Here is a 19099-nt window from a genome sequence, read left to right as displayed (position 1 = left end):
TCTTCCTCCCAACTCAGGGAAAACAGCCTCTGTCTGACATACAATTAAATGACATGAAAAATTTTAAGCAAATAATATGTTTTTAAAAAATCACCATTTTAAAAATTGAGTATACTTATAGGTTCATCAAACAGAACTGGGAAAAAACAATTTCTATTTAAAGATAAATTATCTCTTCCCTGAAGTATACTTGAAGCATTTTATTTAAAAAGCAACAGTCTTTCCTAAGGTATTATATGATTAATATTTTAATCAAGCATTAAGGTCTTATTATTTCTGTTACTATGTGCAATAACTATTTTTATGTACTTATTAGTTGAGAGAAATGACATTCCTGGGATTTATCTCAAACTATGTTTTATTTGTTTATTTTTAGTTTTGCTTTGACACTTTTTCCAGGCAGTTCTCTTGGCAACAGTGGGAATGCTTCTGGTTGCCATGCTTTATGCAATTAAACTCCTCCATTATATTCCACCTCAAAACTTATTTCATGTAAATGTTCTAGCTGTTGTATCCAGCTATTAACCTATATAATTTTTTTCTACAGTATCTTTAATCAAAATTATTTTCCTAAATGTAAAAAAAAATGAATTTTTTGAGAATCTAACAATGAATTTTGAATGGAAAAAATTCAGAATGTACTGAAAGTTTTTGTCAGTGCAAAAGAGAGAGGAGGGGGATTTGGATCTGACCACATTAACCAGGATTTACTTTTTTTCCTCTGCTTCTTATATACCTAGCACCAGAAAATCTGGAGCACTAATAGACTGTGTATACGGAGGACATGGCCAACCAGCTTGTCAGAGTAGAAAAACCAGTACATATGGAATTACTCTCCTGCCATGGCTCTGCAGCCCCTAGATGAGTGAATCTTGGCAGGAATAGAAAATCTTCCAGGCTACTAACCACAGATGAGCTGTATTTCTGTAGGAGCTGAGCTCAGTCTGGTGAACCTTGTGGTGTGTAGCATCCTGAAGGGAATGACTCAGCCTAAGTCAGGGGCTGGCTCAGCAGACATTGTTCATTCATTTTTCAAAAAAATGAACATGCCAGGAACTAAATAGGAATAGGGGGTGGAGGGGGAGGAGGATGGATGTAGGTTATGATGATGAGCCAAAGCTATCATGGAAAGTTACATGATACAGCGAAAGTAGGAATTGTGCATTTGATTGAGTCAGGAGTGTAAGTGAGGTAGAATCAGAGAAAGTTTCCCTGAAAAAGTTGTTGGAGCTGAGATATAAAGCCTTGCTATTCAAAATGTGGTCCATGGTTTATTTGATCATCACCTGGGAGCATCTTAGATCTATGCAGAGTCTTGGGTTCCATCCCAGGCCTATTGAGTCAGACTCTGCATGTTACAATCCCCAGGTTACTTATGTGTACATTGAAATTTGAGAAGTGCTGGTCTAAAGCTTCAGTAAGAGTTGACGTGAGGACATTAAAGACTACAGGCATGTTCTAGGCTGAGGGTATTGTACATGCAGAGATTTTGGGGGACCTTGGTATGCTCTAGGGACTGAAAAGATGGCTGGAGCGAAGGGATGGGTAGGAGAATGTGGTGTTCGGGCAACCAAGAGAGGAGTGTTTCCAAGAAGATGGGAGTGTCAACATTGCTGAAAACTAAGAGAAGAATTTTTTAAATGATGAATTTAGCAAAAGTCTTTGGTTACCTTTTGGAAAATACAGTGGACTAATACAGGTGTAAGTCAGTATGAAGTGGGTTGAACAGTGAGTAGAGGGGGCAGGGTGAGCAAAGAAACAACTCAGTTCAGTTGCTCAGTCCTGGACAGGCTTCCCTGTCCATCACCAACTCCCAAAGCTTACTCAAACTCATGTCTATTGAGTCAGTGATGCCATCCAACCCTCTCATCCTGTGTCATCCCCTTCTCCTCCCACCTTCAGTCCTTCCCAGCATCAGGGTCTTTTCCAATGAGTAAGTTCTTCACATCAGGTGGCCAAAGTACTGGAGTTTCAACTTCAGCATCAGTCCTTCCAATGGATATTCAGGACTGATTTCCTTTAGCATGGACTAGTTGGATCTCCTTGCTGTCCAAGGGGCTCTCAAGAGTCTTCTCCAACACCACAGTTCAAAACCATCAATTCTGTGGCATTCAGCTTTCTTTATAGTTCAACTCTTACATTCATACATGACTACTGGAAAAACCATACCTTTGACTAGATGGACCTTTGTTGGCAAAGTAATGTCTCTGCTTTTTAATAAGCTGTTTAGGTTGGTCATAACTTTTCTTCCAAGGAGCAAGTGTCTTTTAATTTCATGGCTGCAGTCACCATCTGCAGTGATTTTGGAGCCCAAAAAAATAAAGTCTGTCACTGTTTCCATTGTTTCTCCATCTATTTCCCATGAAGTGATGGAACCAGATGCCATGATCTTAGTTTTCTGAGTGTTCAAAAAACATTCAGAGAGAGACAGCTAGAATATATTAATCTTTTATTCATTATATGTGCTGTGCATCTATTATATACCAAGCAATGAGAATACACAGATGAAAGACAGTCCAATAATAGTGATAAATACCTAAGTTGCTATGGGAGTACATCAATAGAGTGGTTAAATAAGAAGTTTGAGCGTGTGCATGTGTGTAAGTGCTAGAAAATTAGAGTGTGCATGCTCAGTTGTGTCTGACTTTATGAGGCCCCATGGACTGTAGCCCACCAGTCTCTGTCCATGTGACTTCCCAGGCAAGAATACTGGAATAGGTTGCCATTTCCTTCTCTGAGGGTCTTCCTGACCCAGGGATCGAACCCATGTCTCCTGCATTGGCAAGTGGATTCTTTACCATTGATATACCAGAGAAGCCCAGAAAATGAGGGTGGGGGACAGAAAACTTAATCAGAGATAACTTGAAGGGGTTGAAATTTGAGCTGATTCTTTAAGGATTTGCCTGCCATTGTGGAAAACACACAGTTCAGTGAGAAGGGTGAGAAGGCTTGAGAGGGGATGGCGAATTCAGGGAACCATGAACATTCCTGGTTGTCTGCGGGGAACAGTAGCCGACTCTTGGGGCTGAGGAATAGCAAGAGATGAGTCAGGAGAGAAAAGATGAGGGTGGATCATGAATGATCTTGAAGGTATTTGGATTCACCCTAATAATTTTTGGCAGACCACTGAAAGATTTTAAGCAGGAGAGTGGCAAGAGCAAATTTGGGTTTTAGGACAGTTACTCTAGAGACATGATAAAGGAGAGGTTAGAGGGAAGTGAGACTGGAGGCATGAACATTAGGAGGCAAGTGCAATGGTGATCCAGATACAGGGTGGGAGGCGTTTGATCTCCAGCAGTAACGTGGAGGGGAACAAAGAAGAAAAGACCGAGCCATGAGATCCTGAAGAGGAAGAGTTAAAATTCTGTTTACTGATTAGATGAGGAGGAGAGGGAGGAGTATAGAGCATTTCCCAAGTGTGAAGCTCTTAGGTAGATAATGGCAGTGAGAGCCAGGGCTTGGGTGTGGAGCATCCAGGCAGAAGTACAGATCTAAGAATCTTTAACTGAGTAAGATGTAAGGTCCCACGGGATGATCCCCAAACTGGGTCTCCGCACCAGATACGGTAACGATTTTGATAGATGATCGGCAGTAATCTCACCTCATTCATCCGAACAAATTATTAGACAACTGTCTGAATAATGCTGATTATCTGGTAAATACTGTAACAGAAACATAAAGCAGATAAAGTGGGTTGCATTTAATGGCTATAAGTAGCAGTGTGCTCTAGTGGTGTCGTGGCTTCCTCTTTAAGAACTTCCTGCTTACTCATCTGGGTATGTGTTTAATGCAAATAAATTTTCATGATTCTTAACCACTCTTTTTATAAAGTTATGAATCTAGTTCATATTCTCTTTGACTCATGATGGCGTGAGAAATATTTTTGAACTTTATGATATAGTCGAACATGAATTCTCCTGGACCATGTTCCCCATGGTAATTTGTTAAAAATACAGTCATTTTCAAAATTAATGTTTTAAATTGAGGTATAGTTTATTTATGATATTGTGTTAGTTTCTGATGTACAGCAAAGTGATATATTTACATATTATTTTTTTTTCAGTTTCTTTTCCCTTATAGGTTATTTAAAAATATTGAGTATAGTTCTCTGTACTATACAGTAGGTCCTTCTTAGTTATCAAGTCATGGTTGTTATCCTTTGGTTTCTGAGTTTCTTCTACCAGCAAAATTAGAAGCAAAACACCCATACCTTTCTACACTATAAACATATAAAAATGTAGGAAAGAAAAATATAGTATGTTTATCAAACAGTAAAACATGGCATCTTCAGTTATTTATAATGAAGTGTTTGTTATTGATTTTCTACTTATAAGTTCTCTGTCCTAAATGCCAGAGACATAGGTTAAATCCCTGGGTCAGGAGGATCCTCTGGAGTAGGAAGTGTCAACCCGCTCCAATATTCTTGCCTGGAAAAGTCCATGGACAGAAAAGCCTGGTGGGCTACAGTCCATGGGGTCACAAAGAATTGGACACGACTGAATGACTGAGCACACACACATTTATTTATTCAACTGCCACCAGCCCTTAAATAGCCTATTAATTAGAGAAACCAGACATGGGAGAATTTTTTAGACTTTGAATATAATGGATAGAAAATTATCTTTAATTCAACAGATTATATTAATTATTTTATGCATGCCTTATACAGGCAGTACTCACCATATTGTCAAGTATCTAAAAGAAGATGAGGTGTGACTTCTGTCTTCTAGAAAGGTGCAATTTAGATTTTGGTGGAATCAGGGGAGGACACAATATGATAATATTGATAATGATAGGTCATTGATTACAGACTATAGATTAAACTCTTTACCAGTATTCTCACAGCCACCTTATAATATATCCCAATAAAATTTCTTCATTTTACAGGTGAGGAAACTAAGGCTTGAAGAGGCCAAGGAATTTGTCCAAGGTCACACAGTCCGCACACAGACAAGGCTAAACCCGAGTCTGTGTGACTTGATGCCTCATTCATATAGTGCCATATTTTATGTCAGCATGGGTAATTACACAGTATTACAAACAGCAGAAATGGAAGGAAAGATGACAACTGCCTTGAAGAAACAAAATTTGAATTTTTATAGAGATTTAAAACAGGGACAAATTGCATCTATTTGGGGAAGATGAGGAATGGCTTCATTATTTTGCAAATGCAAATTAAAATCAACTAATATAAAGTGCACTGTGTATACCAAGATCACATAGAAAGCTCTCACTCTCTGTTTTTTGAATGATATAATGAATAATAAATAAAACAGTGGTTCTCAGTACCCAGCTGTGAATATACATTCCTGTTCTAATCACAGTTGTCATTAATCATACTAGAATGTTCACATTATGCTAGCTGGTGAGCAGAACCATAAATAAATATAATATTTGCCCTCTAAAAGATGTTCTGTAAAGCTTGCCAGTTTTCTGAATGTAGCTTTGTTAAATGATTGGATGAATTCCTGCCTTAAGATTGCTTCTTTATAGTATTAAAACACAGTGAGGAAGCTAGTCTTATTCAAGTGAGCAAAGCATGAAACATGGGTTATTTTATGTGTACAATTAAAACATGACTTTTCACACACAGCTTACTTCTCCTGAACTTGGCACTTGAAGAGTTTTAAGGAATAGTAGGCAAGCTTGTAAAAAATGTCAAGGGATGGCATTATTTATCTCAGGGAGTCAGTAAGCCCAGGAAATAATTTTTCAGAAATTTATTCTAAATAATCCTTTTGATTCTGTGGTAATTTTATGTTTCATAAAAACAATGAGGATAGTTATTTGAGGAGTACATTTGGCTTGTTGGTTTGGTTGGTCCTCTGTGTACATTACCATGATACTAAAGTGGTGGTGGTGTATTTGCTTTTGCAGCACATATACTGAAATTGAAAAGATACAGAAAATACTAGAGTGCCCTCCACAAGAGGATAACATGAATTTATTAAAGGTGCCATGTGTTTTGGAATATTTTATTTGTAGATAGGGAAGCTCAAGGTCATAAAGATATTAGATTTCCCCAAATAAATCTACAAATTCAAGATAATTCCAATAAACATCCCAGTAAGATTTTTAATGAAACCTAGAAAGTTGATTTCATGGTCTATATGGAAGAGCAAAGGGCCAAAAATACCCAGGGCAATTTTGAAGCTCTTTGAAGGTTGCAGACTCATTAAGCTCTAAGTATGAGCTTCCCTGGTGGCTCAGATGGTAAAGAATCTGCCTGTGATACAAGAGACCCAGATTTGATCCCTGGGTCAGGAAGATTCACTTGTAGAAGGGAATGGCTACCCACTCCAGCATTCTTGCCTGGAGAAATTTTTGGACAGAGGAACCTAACGGGCTCCAGTCCACAGGGTTGCAAAGTCGGACACAACTGAGTGACTCTCTCTCTCTCTCACACACACACACACACACACCACACACACACGGTTTTGTTACCAGAGTTCACAGTGGAGAACGTATAGACAGAACCACACAAATGTGGATGCTTGGTATATGAAAGGCCTGACTCTGTGGACCCATGAAGATGAGGTGGACACTAAATTGACTGTTCAATAAATGTTGCTGGAACGGCTAGCTATTTGGAAAAAAATAAAATTATGTTCTTACTTTTAACCACAAACAAAATTAATAGCAGATGGGTTAAAGCCTTAAGTGTGGAAAAACCATACCTCAAAACTTCTAAAAGAAAATAGAGGAATATATTTGTATGTTGGGTAGGCAAGGATTACTTAAGCAAAATATAAAATGTACAAATCATAAAAGAAAAAGTTTAATAAATTTGACTACATTTAAAACAAAAACATCTGTAAAAAAATATCCCATAAAATAAAAGTGAACCCAATCCACAGAGTACGGGATGTATTACACATTTACATCCATAATATACCAGGAGCACTTTTTTGTTTATCGAAGTATAGTTGAATTAAAATGTTGTGTTAATTACTGCTGTATAGCAAAGTGATTCAGTTATAAAGTCCATTCTCTCTGTCCCTAATTCTGTTTCTGTTTCATAGGTAGCTTCATTTGTGTCATATTTCAGATTCCACATGTAAGTGATATCATGGTATTTGTCTTTCTCTTTCTGACTTAGTTAGTATGATATTCTTTACTCACATCCATACTGCTGCCAATGGCATTGTTTCATTCTCTTTTATGACTGAATCGTGTTGTGTACAGGTACCACATCTTCTTTTTCCATTCATCTGTGAAAGGACATTTAGGTTGTTTCCGTGTCTTAGCTGTTGTGAATCCTGCTGCTGTGAACATAAATGTGCACGTATCTTTTGAATAATAGCAGTTTTGTCTGGATATATGCCCAGGAGTGGGATTGCTATGTCACATGGTAATTCTATTTTCTTTTTTTTTTTAATGATGGCCATTCTGACCAGCGTGAAGTGGTACCTCACTGTAGTTCTGATTTGCACTTCTCTACATGAGGCACTCTTAAATATTAATCAGAAAAAAGAGAAGTAGACCAACTAAAAAGTGGACAGAAGACTTAAATAGGCAATTTGCAGAAGAATGATCTCTATACACGTAAAATATGCTCGTCACCAATAATCAAAGAAATGCACAATAAAATTAAAACCTTGAGAAATCATTTCCTGTCCATTACTTTGTTAAAATTTAAAATGTCTATCAAATATTTTTGACTTTGTAGAAAAAGGGGAGATTTTCTTCTGCTCAGGAAAGAGTAGGTTGATCCCACCATTTGGGCGAATATCTGGTAAAACTATGACTGTAGAGAAACTCACCTTCCTGTGTACGGACACATTTATGAGAGTGCTTACTATGGAATTCAATGCTAGTTACCAGTACAAAGGATACATAAACTACGGAATAATCCATCAGTGGAATGCTATTTGGCAATGAAAATAAGTGAAGCAGACTTATCTGTAGCACATCCCACGGTGAACAGAAACTACTAAAGAGACCTAATATAATACTATTTTATGTGAAGCTTGAGTATATGCAAAAGCGATACTGCTACTTAGGGATGTCAGCTTGTGTGATCAAAGTAAAGGTACATAGCTTGGGGTGACAGACACCATATTCAAGATGGTGGCATCCTTTAAGAGGGAGAGGTAGAGTATACTTTATTTCTTAGGTGGGGGAGAGGGTTGCTTTATTATTCCTATACCTTTTCACTGAATTTTTTAGCAAGTTTATTACAGTTGTTTTACAATGTTAATTTGTGCTGTACATCATAGTGATTCAGTTATACATATGTATACATTCCTTTTGCTGTTGTTTCCGTTATGGTTTATCATAGGACACTGAATATAGTTGCCTGTGGTATTCAGTAGGAGCTTGTTTATCCATTCCATATATGAGTTTGTTTCTGCTGATCCCAAACTCCTGAGCAATTCCTCCCCTACCTCCTCAATGTTTGTGGTGAGTCTGTTTCACAGATAAGTTCATTTATGTCATATTTCAGATTCCACATATAAGTGATATCATGGTATTTGTCTTTCTCTTTCTGACTTACCTTCACTTGGTATTTTCATTGAATTTTAAGAGCAAAATTGGAACTTAAAAACATCAGTTATTATGAGATGAAAAGAGGATTCCAGATTCATTCAGAAATGTTAGTGTTGCAGTGAGGTTGCGTCTCTTATTCAAGCCTATATTAATTTCACTGGATGGTTGATGTGCATTCAGAGAAGGGGCAGCTTTCTGAAAGATGAACAGATGGGTTTTGGTTTTTTTTTTGAGACATGATGTGGGTGAAACGAAACCAAATGTGGTCTTCCAAATCAAACTTCAGTTTTTGCAAGATGTGATCCTTACTTAAATGTAAAACATCTTTTAAAGCAGTACATCATTGTACAATATAAGCTACTACCTGCCTCAGAATTTAGATGTGCGTGCGTGCACACACACACACACACTCACACACACACCTTTTTTTGAACAGAGTGAGGTATTGCTATAAATAATGGTTGATTTCTACCCTAGTCATTTCAGCAGTTTGCATTAAATGTTCTTGTTGATTCTACAGGAAAGAGATAATAAGAATGAATCCCTTAGTCTGTAGGCCTTTCGGGTATAACAGCAGGATTTACAAGAGATGTAATAACTACGCTTTTTCTCTAGAATTTACAGAAAGTTTTATTGGTTTTATATTCATCTAGGATACTGGGAATAGCATTTTTAGTTTTATATTAACTTAGAAGAGAGACCACTAATTCTAGTTCATGGACTACCGGTGTTCTTTCTCCATCTCCCCTAGATAATTCTGGGTAGTGCTTTATCATTAATTAAGATTTATCTGATAGTGCACAATTGGAGACTCAGCACAGGGCATTTGAAGACAAATATTCCTTTAAGGGATTCATAGCTTATGTTTGGCTAATCATGAAACATGGAAGGATATTTTTGCACAGATTTATTTGTCCTAGCTCTATCCCACCTATTCATGGCTTCAAAATTAATAAGCTTCTCTGGAGATGATAGTAAAGATTAAAAGCAAAGACAGACAGGTTTATGGCCTTGACTGTCATTTCCAAGGGCACCGAATTAATCATTCAGATATTCTAGTTGATAGCTGCATTGAGGCAGGGGTGTTTTTCAAGTCTTCTGACAAAAATGAAATTTTCAATTTGGTTTGAAGAGAGAAATCAAAGCCCTCAGTAAAACGTTATCCCCAAAGCTTCTTTTTTCTCTCTCTGAGAAAAAAGATGTATGATTTTTCCCAAGGGATAAACAGAAGGCTTTCTCAGCTCAGCAAATTTAGTCTGGGAGACACAAATTTTGCATGACATTCTCCAATTCTATCCTAGAAATATTTTTAAATCAATCTGACTGGATCAGATAAGTAGGTTCTTATAAGGATGTACAATACACTGTGTGGATATAAGATGGATGTGGTTTCCTCTTTCAGGACAAACAGCCTTTTCTTCCTAAGAGTGTTAGAAATTGAGAATGAACCCTGCCTGTGTCGCGGCCCCGTGACAAGCCCGCACGGGTGACTCCATAGCTCTGTGTTCTGCCTCTGATTAATCCATGCGCACCTTGGTTAACATGGCTTTTGATCTCACGACAAGAACCAAAGACAGAGCAACACTCTGACTCACTTCTGAAATGCATCCGTCCTCTCCTGGTCAGGATTCTCAGATGAACTCAGTAACCGTATGAATCCTTTGTGTTGATGGTAAACTCAGTGTAAAGCCTCCCACTCACTGGCCACCACTTCCTCTAGCCCTGCAGTTTTGATAACTCATCAGCCCCAGGAGGAACGCCAGTCCACCGAGCCTCTGCCTTTTCATTGCTCACATTCTGTGTCTGTGTGCACATCTCTTCTTCATGGGCTTAGATTCTATAGTCATCATCCTAGCCATGCCCTTGCCCCCTTTCTCTCTCCATTGTAGTCACCCCAAAAACTTCAGCCTGGTTAAATTTTTCTGCCCACTCTGTACACCCAAGCAACTGAACTTGACTAGCCAGCCATGCTGACTGACTTCTCCTTAAATTTATTCATACAAAACTCTGGGAGTGCTCAGTACTGCCTAGCAATCCATTTACTAAGTAGTTACCTCCTCCCTGTCCTGTGACAGCAGCGCTCTCTTTCTGTCTGATCTTTTTCACCAGCACACGTTTGTAATGTAGTTCTCATCTTTTCACAAGGAAAACTTCATTTGACCCCTCATCTGTTTCCAACTCCTGTCACATTGCTCTGCTCTCCTTTTTGGCAAAACTCCTTAAAAGAAAGGCATACATTCAGTCTTCCCGTTTTCATTTTCCTTTTTTCACTCTTCTGAATTCACTCCAGCTCAGCTTTTGCCCCACCATTCCACTCTTGTCCAGGTTCCAGTGATTCAGTCACATCAGTCTTTCTACAGGACTTGGTCTTGGTGACCACTCCCTTCTCCTTACTTGGCTTCTAGTCCAGTACCTCTCCTTCCACATGAGCCACTAGTCACCTTTCCTGCTCCTTTCTTCCTGCCTTATAAAGTCTTTGCAGTTATTCTGTTTGGTTCCTAGACTCATAGCTATAAAGAGTTACATGCCTCGCACCCCAACTCCAAGGGAACAGAGGCTTCTCCAAGTGGTACCCTTCCAGGTACCCTGCCTTAGGTACCTCTTCACCTGGCTGTTCATTTGTATCCATTGTGAAAACTGGTCAATCCATGTATGTTCTATGCTGTGTGCTAAGCCACTTCAGTTGTGCCCAACTCTTTGCAACCCCATCGACTGTAGCCTGCCAGTCTCCTCTGTCCATGGGATTTCCCAGGCAAGAATACTGGAGTGGGTTGCTGTTCCTTTCTCCAGGGAATCTTCCTGACCCAGGGGTCAAACCTGGGTCTCCTGTATTGTAGGCAGATTCTTTGTGACTAGCACCAGCCGGGAAGCTCATACATATTCTGATAATTCCCAAATTTATATGTTTAGCCCCAGCCTCTCCACAGAAATCTAGATTCATGTGTTTCTAGTTATATCCATGATTTTTCCCTTTGAAAATTACCTAAGCATCTCAAACTTAACATGCCCAAAATTTATTCTCTACCTTCCTTCCCATTAAAAAATTCACCAGTGGAGCTAAATCATAATGTAACACCTTACCCAGCTTTATTTTTCTTTATAACCCTTGTTACTACCTGAGATTACATCACATATCTGTATATTTACTGGAATATAACCCCATGTCAACAGGATCTCTTTTGTTTATTCACTTCTTGTATTAGGCAGAGTAATGGTCCAAAAAGATGTCCATGTCCTCATCCCCAGCATCTGTGAATATGTTTCTTTACATGGCAAAGGTGCTTCCCAGGTGTTGCTAATGGTAAAGAACTTGCCTGCCAATTCAAGAGACAGAAGAGACACCAGTTCGATCACTGGGTAGGGAAGTTTCCCTGGAGGAGGGCATGGCAACCACTCCAGTATTCTTGTGTGGAGAATCCCATGGACAGAGGAGTCTGGCAGCCTATGGTCCATGGAGTTGCTAAGAGTCAGACACAGCTGAAGCCACTGAGCATGCAAGCAGGCATGCACATGGCAAAGGGACTTTGAAAATATGATCAAGTTAAGGATCTTGGGATGGGGAGATTACCCTAGATTATGGTCTGGTGCAATCACAGTGGTCCTTAGAGGGCATCGAGGGAAGCAAGGGAAGTAGAGAAGTGGAGATCAGAGTGATGGAGCCTAAAGCTACAAATGTCAGCCTCCTCAAGGAGCTGGAAAAGGCAAGGATAGACTCCCCCCAGGACCACCAGAAGGAACTCTGTGGGGAACTCTGCTGACACCTTGACTTTAGCCCCATAAAATCTATCTGGACCTTCAGAACTTTAAGAGAGTAAATCTGTGTTGTTTTAAGCCACTAAACTTGTGGGTAATTTGTTAAGTCATGGTAGGAAACTAATATACTCCTATATCTCTGGCATCTAAAATTTTCCAGACCCATAAGTGCTAAAATAAAACAATCTTGTTTGAATAAATGGTATATCTTCATTGTTTTAGATACCATATAAAGATAATTGGAGTTTCTAATCTTGATTCTGAATGTTCTCATTGAAAATAAATGATCCATTCTTTCTTTGAGTCTTTGCTTTTATTTTTGTCCAGGCAAAAGATATTTTTTGTTATCCTAGTCTATTTCAGGCAGGCATTTTATAAGAGAGAGAGTAGTATGCATGTAGTGACTTAAAAACTCTCAGAATGTCAGGAATGGAAAGGACTCTTAAAGGGCATTCAGTTTGAATTTCCTGATCTGATGTTTGTGTATTTCTCACAATATCCCTGACAAGTGGCCATCCCAAGTCTATTTTAGAACCTTCAATGATGGGAAACTCACTTTAACTGCAGGGGTCAAGACCACTTTTGGATAGACTGTTCTCACTTTGTTTTATTTTCTACTTTATAGAATTAAAGCAAAACTAGAAATGTTAATTATAAGCCCAAACTGACTTATTTTAGAGCTTCCCAGGTGGCACAGGGGAAAAGAATCTGCCTGCCATGGGGGAGACTTGGGTTCAATCCCTGGGTTGGGAAGATCCCCTGGAGAAGGGAAAGGCTACCCACTCCAGTATTCTGGCCTAGAGAATTCCATGGACTGTATAGTCCATGGGGTTACCAAGAGTTGGACATGAGCTGAGCTGCTTTCACTTTCACTTTACATGTGAAGTGCCTCCTTTGGTGTTCATGCTTGTCAGAAAATCCTTATGCTATTTCACCAGAAATCAGATATACTTTTAGGGGATAAAAATCAAGAAGTGATTTTCAGGTAAGTGATAAATGCTTATATTGCTCTCTCATTGTGCCTTTGTGTGTACATGTGTGTGTGCTCATGTCCGACTCCTTATGGCCCCATGAACTGTAGCCCACCAAGCTCCTGTGTCCATGGAATTTTCCAGAAAAGAATACTGGAGTGGGTTGCTATTTCCTTCTCCAGCAGATCTTCCAGACCCAGGGATCAAACCCACATCTCTTGTATCTCCTGCACTGGCAGCTGGATTCTTGACCAACTGTGTCACCTGGGAAGAGACCACACCTTTAGGAGGCATTTAAGATTAATTTTTAGCAGAGAGTGGTATTATCTTAAGTTTATATTTCTCTCCAAGTACTGTCAAATTATCAATATTTACATTTTGTTGATGGCTCATCAGATGCAGGACAGTCAGTTGAATTTAGTTTAACAAATGTTGAGCCCAGTCTGTGTCCCATATTCTATGCTAGGCACCTTAGGAAGAAAAATGACCAAGTTATGGCTCCTACCCTCAAGAAAGTAACCCTCATAATCTGCTAGGGAGTGTAGACATGAAAACACAAACAGAACAAGAAGTGATAAGTGCTCTACTGATGGCACAAAGACTTATGAGAGTATATGGTGTTAGAAATGTTCTAATTTCATTCTTTTATTTGTAGCTATCTAGTTTCCCCAGCACCACTTATTGAAGAGACTATCTTTTCTCCATTGTATATTCTTGCCTCCTTTGTCATAGATTAATTGACCATAGGCTATAAGTTTATTTATGGGCATCTATCCTGTTCCATTGATCTATATTTCTGTTTCTGTGCCAGTACCATACTGTCTTGACTACTATAGCTTTGTAGTATAATCTGAAGTCAGGGAACCTGATTCCTCCAGCTCCATTTTTCTTTCCCCAGATTGCTTTGACTATTTTTTTTTTTTGCTCTAGTTCTGTGAAAAATGCTATTGGTAGTTTCATAGGGATTATATTAAATCTATAGATTCCTTTGGGTAGTATGACCATTTTAACAATATTGATTCTTCTAGTCCAAGAACATAAGATATCTTTCCATCTGTTTTTGTCATCTTCAATTTCTTTTATCAGCATCCTAAAGTTTTTGGAGTACGGTACAGGTCTTTTGCCTCATTTAGTTCAGTTCAGTTGCTCAGTCGTGTCTGACTCTTTGCGACCCCATGAATCGCAGCACGCCAGGCCTCCCTGTCCATCACCAACTCCCAGAGTTTACCCAAACCCATGTCCATTGAGTCGGTGATGCCATCCAGCCATCTCATCCTCTGTCATCCCCTTCTTCTTCTGCCCCCAATCCTTCCCAGCATTAGGGTCTTTTCCAATGAGTCAGCTCTTCCCATGAGGTGGCCAAAGTATTGGAGTTTCAGTTTCAGCATCAGTCCTTCCAATGAACACCCAGGACTGATCTCCTTTAGGATAGCCTGGTTGGATCTCCTTGCAGTCCAAGGAACTCTCAAGAGTTGTCTCCAACACCACAGTTCAAAAGCATCAATTTTTCAGTGCTCAGCTTTCTTCACCGTTCAACTCTACATCCATACATGACTACTGGAAAAACCATAGCCTTGACTAGACAGAGCTTTGTTGGCAAAGTAATATCTCTGCTTTTTAATATGCTATCTAGGTTGGTCGTAACTTTCCTTCCAAGGAGTAAGCGTCTTTTAATTTCATGGCTGCAATCACCATCTGCAGTGATTTTGGAGCCCAGAAAAATAAAGTCTGACACTGTTTCCACTGTTTCCCCATCTATTTCCCATGAAGTGATGGGACCAGATGCCATGATCCTAGTTTTCTGAATGTTGAGCTTTAAGACAATGTTTTCACTCTCCTCCTTCACTTTCATCAAGAGACTTTTTAGTTCCTCTTCACTTTCTGCCATAAGGGTGGTGTCGTCTGCATATCTGAGGTTACTGATATTTCTCCCGGCAATCCTGATTCCAGCTTGTGCTTCTTCCAGTCCAGCATTTCTCATGATGTACTCTGCATATAAGTTAAATAAGCAGGGTGACAGTATACAGCCTTGACGTACTCCTTTTCCTATTTGCCTCATTAGGTAGGTTTATTTTTAGGTATTTTATACTTTTTGAAGTAATGGTAAGTGGGATTGTTTCCTTAATTTCTCTTTCTGATCTTTCCTTTTAGTGTATAGAAAGGGAAGAGATATCTGTATGTTAAGTTTTTATCCTGAAACTTTACCAAATTCACTGATGAACTCTAGTAGGTTTCTGGTAGCATCTTTAGGATTTTATAGAATCATGTTGGGCTTCCCTGGTGGCTCAGACAGTAAAGAATCTTCCTGCAATGAAGCAGACCCGGGTTCAATCCCTGGATTGAGAAGATCCCCTGGAGAAGGGAATGGCTACCCACTCCAGTATTCTTGCCTGGAGAATCTCACGGACAAAGGAGCCTGGTGGGCTACAGCCCACGGGGTCGCAAAGAGTCAGACATGACTGAGTGACTAACACTTCACACACAGTATCATGTCACCTGCAAACTGTGACTGTTTTATTTCTTTTTGAATTTAGATTCCTTCTATTTCCTTTTCTCCCTGATTGGCATGGCTAGATCTTCTAAAACTATGTTGAATAAAATTGGCAAGAGTGGACATCTTCATCTTGTTCTTGATTTTAGAGGAAATGCTTTCAGGTTTTCACCATTGAGTATGATGTCAGTTGTAGGTTTGTCATATATGGCCTTTATTATGTTGAGGTAGGTTCCTTCTAGGCCCACATCCTGGAGAGTTTGTTAATTTTTTTTTTAATCATAAATGGGTGTTGGATTTTGTCAAAAGATTTTTCTACATCTATTGAGAGGATCACGTGGTTTTTATTCAATTTGTTAATGTAGTATATCACACTGATTGACTTGCAGACATGGAAAAGTCCTTGCATCCCTAGGATAAAGCCCACTTGATCATGGTATATGATCCTTTAAACCTATTGTTGGATTTGCGTTGCTATCATTTTGTTGAGAATTTTTGCATCTGTGTTCAGTGATACTGCCCTGTAATTTTCTTTATTTGTGGTATCTTTGTCTGGTTTTGCTTCCCTGGTGGCTCAGGTGCTAAAGAATCTGCCTGCAGTGAGGAAGACCTGGGTTCAATCACTGGGTTGGGAAAGTCCCCTCGAGAAGAGAACAGCTACCCACTCCTGTATTCTGGTCAGGAGAATTCCATGAATTGAATAGTCCATGGGGTCGCAAAGAGTTGGACATGACTGAGCGACTTTCACTTCAACAATTTGTCTGGTTTTGGAATCAGGGTGATTGTGGCCTCATAGAATACGTGTGGGAGTGTTTCTTCTTTTGCAGTTTTTTGGAATAGTTTCAGAAGGATAGATGTTTCCTGTTTTCCAAATATTTGATAGACTTTAGCTGTGAAGCCGTCTGGTCCTGGACTTTTGTTAGGATTTTTTAAAACCACAGTTTCACTTTTAGTACTTGTGATTTGTCTGTTCATACTTTCTATTTCTTCCTAATTCAGTCTTGGAAGATTGTACCTTTCTAAGAATTTGTCCATTTCTTCTAGGTTGTCCATTTTATTGGCATATAGTTGTTTGTAGTAGTCTCTTATGGTTCTTTGTATTTCTATGGTGTCAATTGTATTTTTGTCAGTTTGATTAACATGTATTAGTCTTGGCGTGTTCCTCCTTGGGTTTATCTATTAATATATGGGACTCTTTGCACTTTCTGAATTTGTGTGACTGTTTCCTTTCCCAAGTTAGTTAAATTTTTGCCTATTATCTCTTCAAATATTTTCAGACCCTTTCTCTCTTCCTCTAGGACCCCTATAAGGGGAATGCTGGTGCATTTAATGTTGTTTTAGAGGTTCTGAGAGAATCCTCATTTCTTTTCATTCTTTATTCTGTTCCATGACAGTGATTTCCACCCCTCTGTCTTTCAGCTCACTTATTTGTTCTTCTGCTTCATTTATTGTGCTATTGATTCCTTGTAGTGTATTTTTCATTTCAGTTATAGTCCAGCTGTTTGTTGTTTATATTTTCTAGCTCTTTATATTTTCTTGTATCTTCTTGGTCAGTGCCCCCATTCTTTTTCTGATATCATGGATCATCTTTACTATCATTATTCTGAGTTCTTTTTTCAGTAGATTGCCTATCTCCACTCTGCGTAATTGTTCTTCCGAGGTTTTATCTTGTTCCTTCATCTGGAACACATTTCCCTGTCATCTTACTTGGTCTAACTTTCTGTGGTTGCAGTTTCTGTTTCACAAACTGAAGGATTGTAGTTCCTCTTGCTTCTGGTGTCTGCCTCCTGCTGGATGTGTCTGGTCTAAGAGGTTTGTGCAGGTTTCCCAGTGGGAGGGCTGTGTCAAGGTGTGTGTTTAGAGGCGACTGTACATTCAGGACAACTTTAGGCAGCGCGCCTACTGATGGATGGGGCGCCCACTGTTTGGGAGGTGTTCCCGAGGCCTTCCCACCTTCTTGGTTGGTTGTCATGAGGTGTTCTGGCACTGGAGCCTGTTGGCTGTTGGGTGGGGCCCTGTCTCAGTGCGAAAATGGCCACCTCAAGGAGAGCTCCTGTCAGTGAACATTCCCCAGTATCTCTGCCATTGGTGTCCTTGACGATAGAGCGGGCCGCAGCCCCACCTCCCCTGAAGACCCTCTGAGACCCTTAGGCAGGCCTGGCCCAGGCTTCTGTGGAGCCACTCCCTCACCCTGGCTTGCAGTGCATCTGAAATCTTCTGTGTGCCCTCCAAGAGTGTGGAGCTCCTGTTCTCAAGCTCTTCAAAGTCAGAGGCTCTGGGGGCTCCTGATGCCAGACCCCCCAGGTTCAGGAACCTCAACTGAGGCTCAGAACGCTCCCTCCTATGGGAATACCTCTGTGGTTTAATTATTTAATTATTGCCCACCCTAGGTGCCTCGTTAGCGCAGTAGGTAGCGCGTCAGTTTCATAATTATTGCCCACCCAGTGGTTACAGGACTTGATTATATTGGGAAAGCACCCCCTTCTACCATCTTGCTGTGTTTTCTTTTTCATCTTTGAGTGTAGAATATCTTTTTTGATAGGTTTCAGTCTTTTTTGTCAACGGTTCTTCAGCAGTTGGTTGTAATTTTGGTGTTTCAGGAGAAGACTCAAGCCCAACTCCTCGTCTACCATCTTGTCTCCTCCCCAGAGAAATCAAATGATAGTCATCTCACTGGATGTGACTTTTTAAAATCAAGAATTAGACAGCACTTAACAACCTGTTTAAATGTATAACACCTCATCCTTCAGACAGATACATACAACATACAAACTATATTTCACTGAAAAAAAAAATCAAGGAAAATTGTGAATTTCCTCCATTCTTTTTTAGCCTTTTTTTCCTCTTGTAATTGTAATCTGCAGTAGTTGAAGATGAAAATTAAATGAAAGTTGGGCTTTTAAAAGAGAAATATTGAAACTATATATAATTTTAAAGTTTAGAAAATATAACTCTTCCCGTCTTTTCTATGGTGTCAAAGACAACAGAAACCACTGTTAGAACTCTACCAGACAAGGGTGAAGAGATCTGCGGATATTTCTTGAATCCGTCTTTAATGTCATCAGAATGTTCACCTACAGTCTTGAAAAAGAAAACAGAAGACATAAACGACCTCCCTTCTGAGAGTCAAAGAAGCATACCGCTTGCTGTAACCGACGCGTTAGAGCATATTATGGAACAGCTCAATGTTTTGACACAGGTGGGTTGGCATGTTTCACGCTTAGAGGTAAGATGTACAAAATCCTGGTTACAGCAGGCTGCAGAACTAGCAGACCAGGGGGGGTACTTTCCTTCTTAGCAAGCTCAAAGGTGGTAGTTAACAGAGCAACACATGCTCTGCTGAGATGCTCTAGATCTTGTGGAGGCAGAGTCTGAGCCCATGCGCATGTAAACG

The 19099-nt window shown here is 39.5% G+C and overlaps 1 protein-coding gene and 1 non-coding gene across 5 annotated transcripts in view; both read left to right on the top strand.

The window, feature by feature from the left end:
- Positions 1-19099, top strand: part of POC1B (POC1 centriolar protein B) — a 99322-nt gene that overhangs the window by 75312 nt on the left and 4911 nt on the right. For all 4 annotated transcript variants that reach the window (XM_065934184.1, XM_065934183.1, XM_065934182.1 and 1 more), the window contains one exon: positions 18686-18904. In XM_065934184.1, coding sequence (XP_065790256.1) covers positions 18686-18904 — 219 coding nt within the window. The remainder of the gene's footprint in view (positions 1-18685; positions 18905-19099) is intronic.
- On the top strand, positions 5866-5968 carry LOC136168077 (U6 spliceosomal RNA). The gene has a single exon (XR_010663231.1). It is a non-coding gene; the product is annotated as a U6 spliceosomal RNA (small nuclear RNA).

This window comes from Muntiacus reevesi, chromosome 4, assembly GCF_963930625.1.
Source record: "Muntiacus reevesi chromosome 4, mMunRee1.1, whole genome shotgun sequence".
Lineage (NCBI taxonomy): Eukaryota > Metazoa > Chordata > Mammalia > Artiodactyla > Cervidae > Muntiacus > Muntiacus reevesi.
The sequence above is the reverse complement of the archived record's forward strand: the minus strand, read 5'-3'. Positions and strand labels throughout refer to the sequence as shown.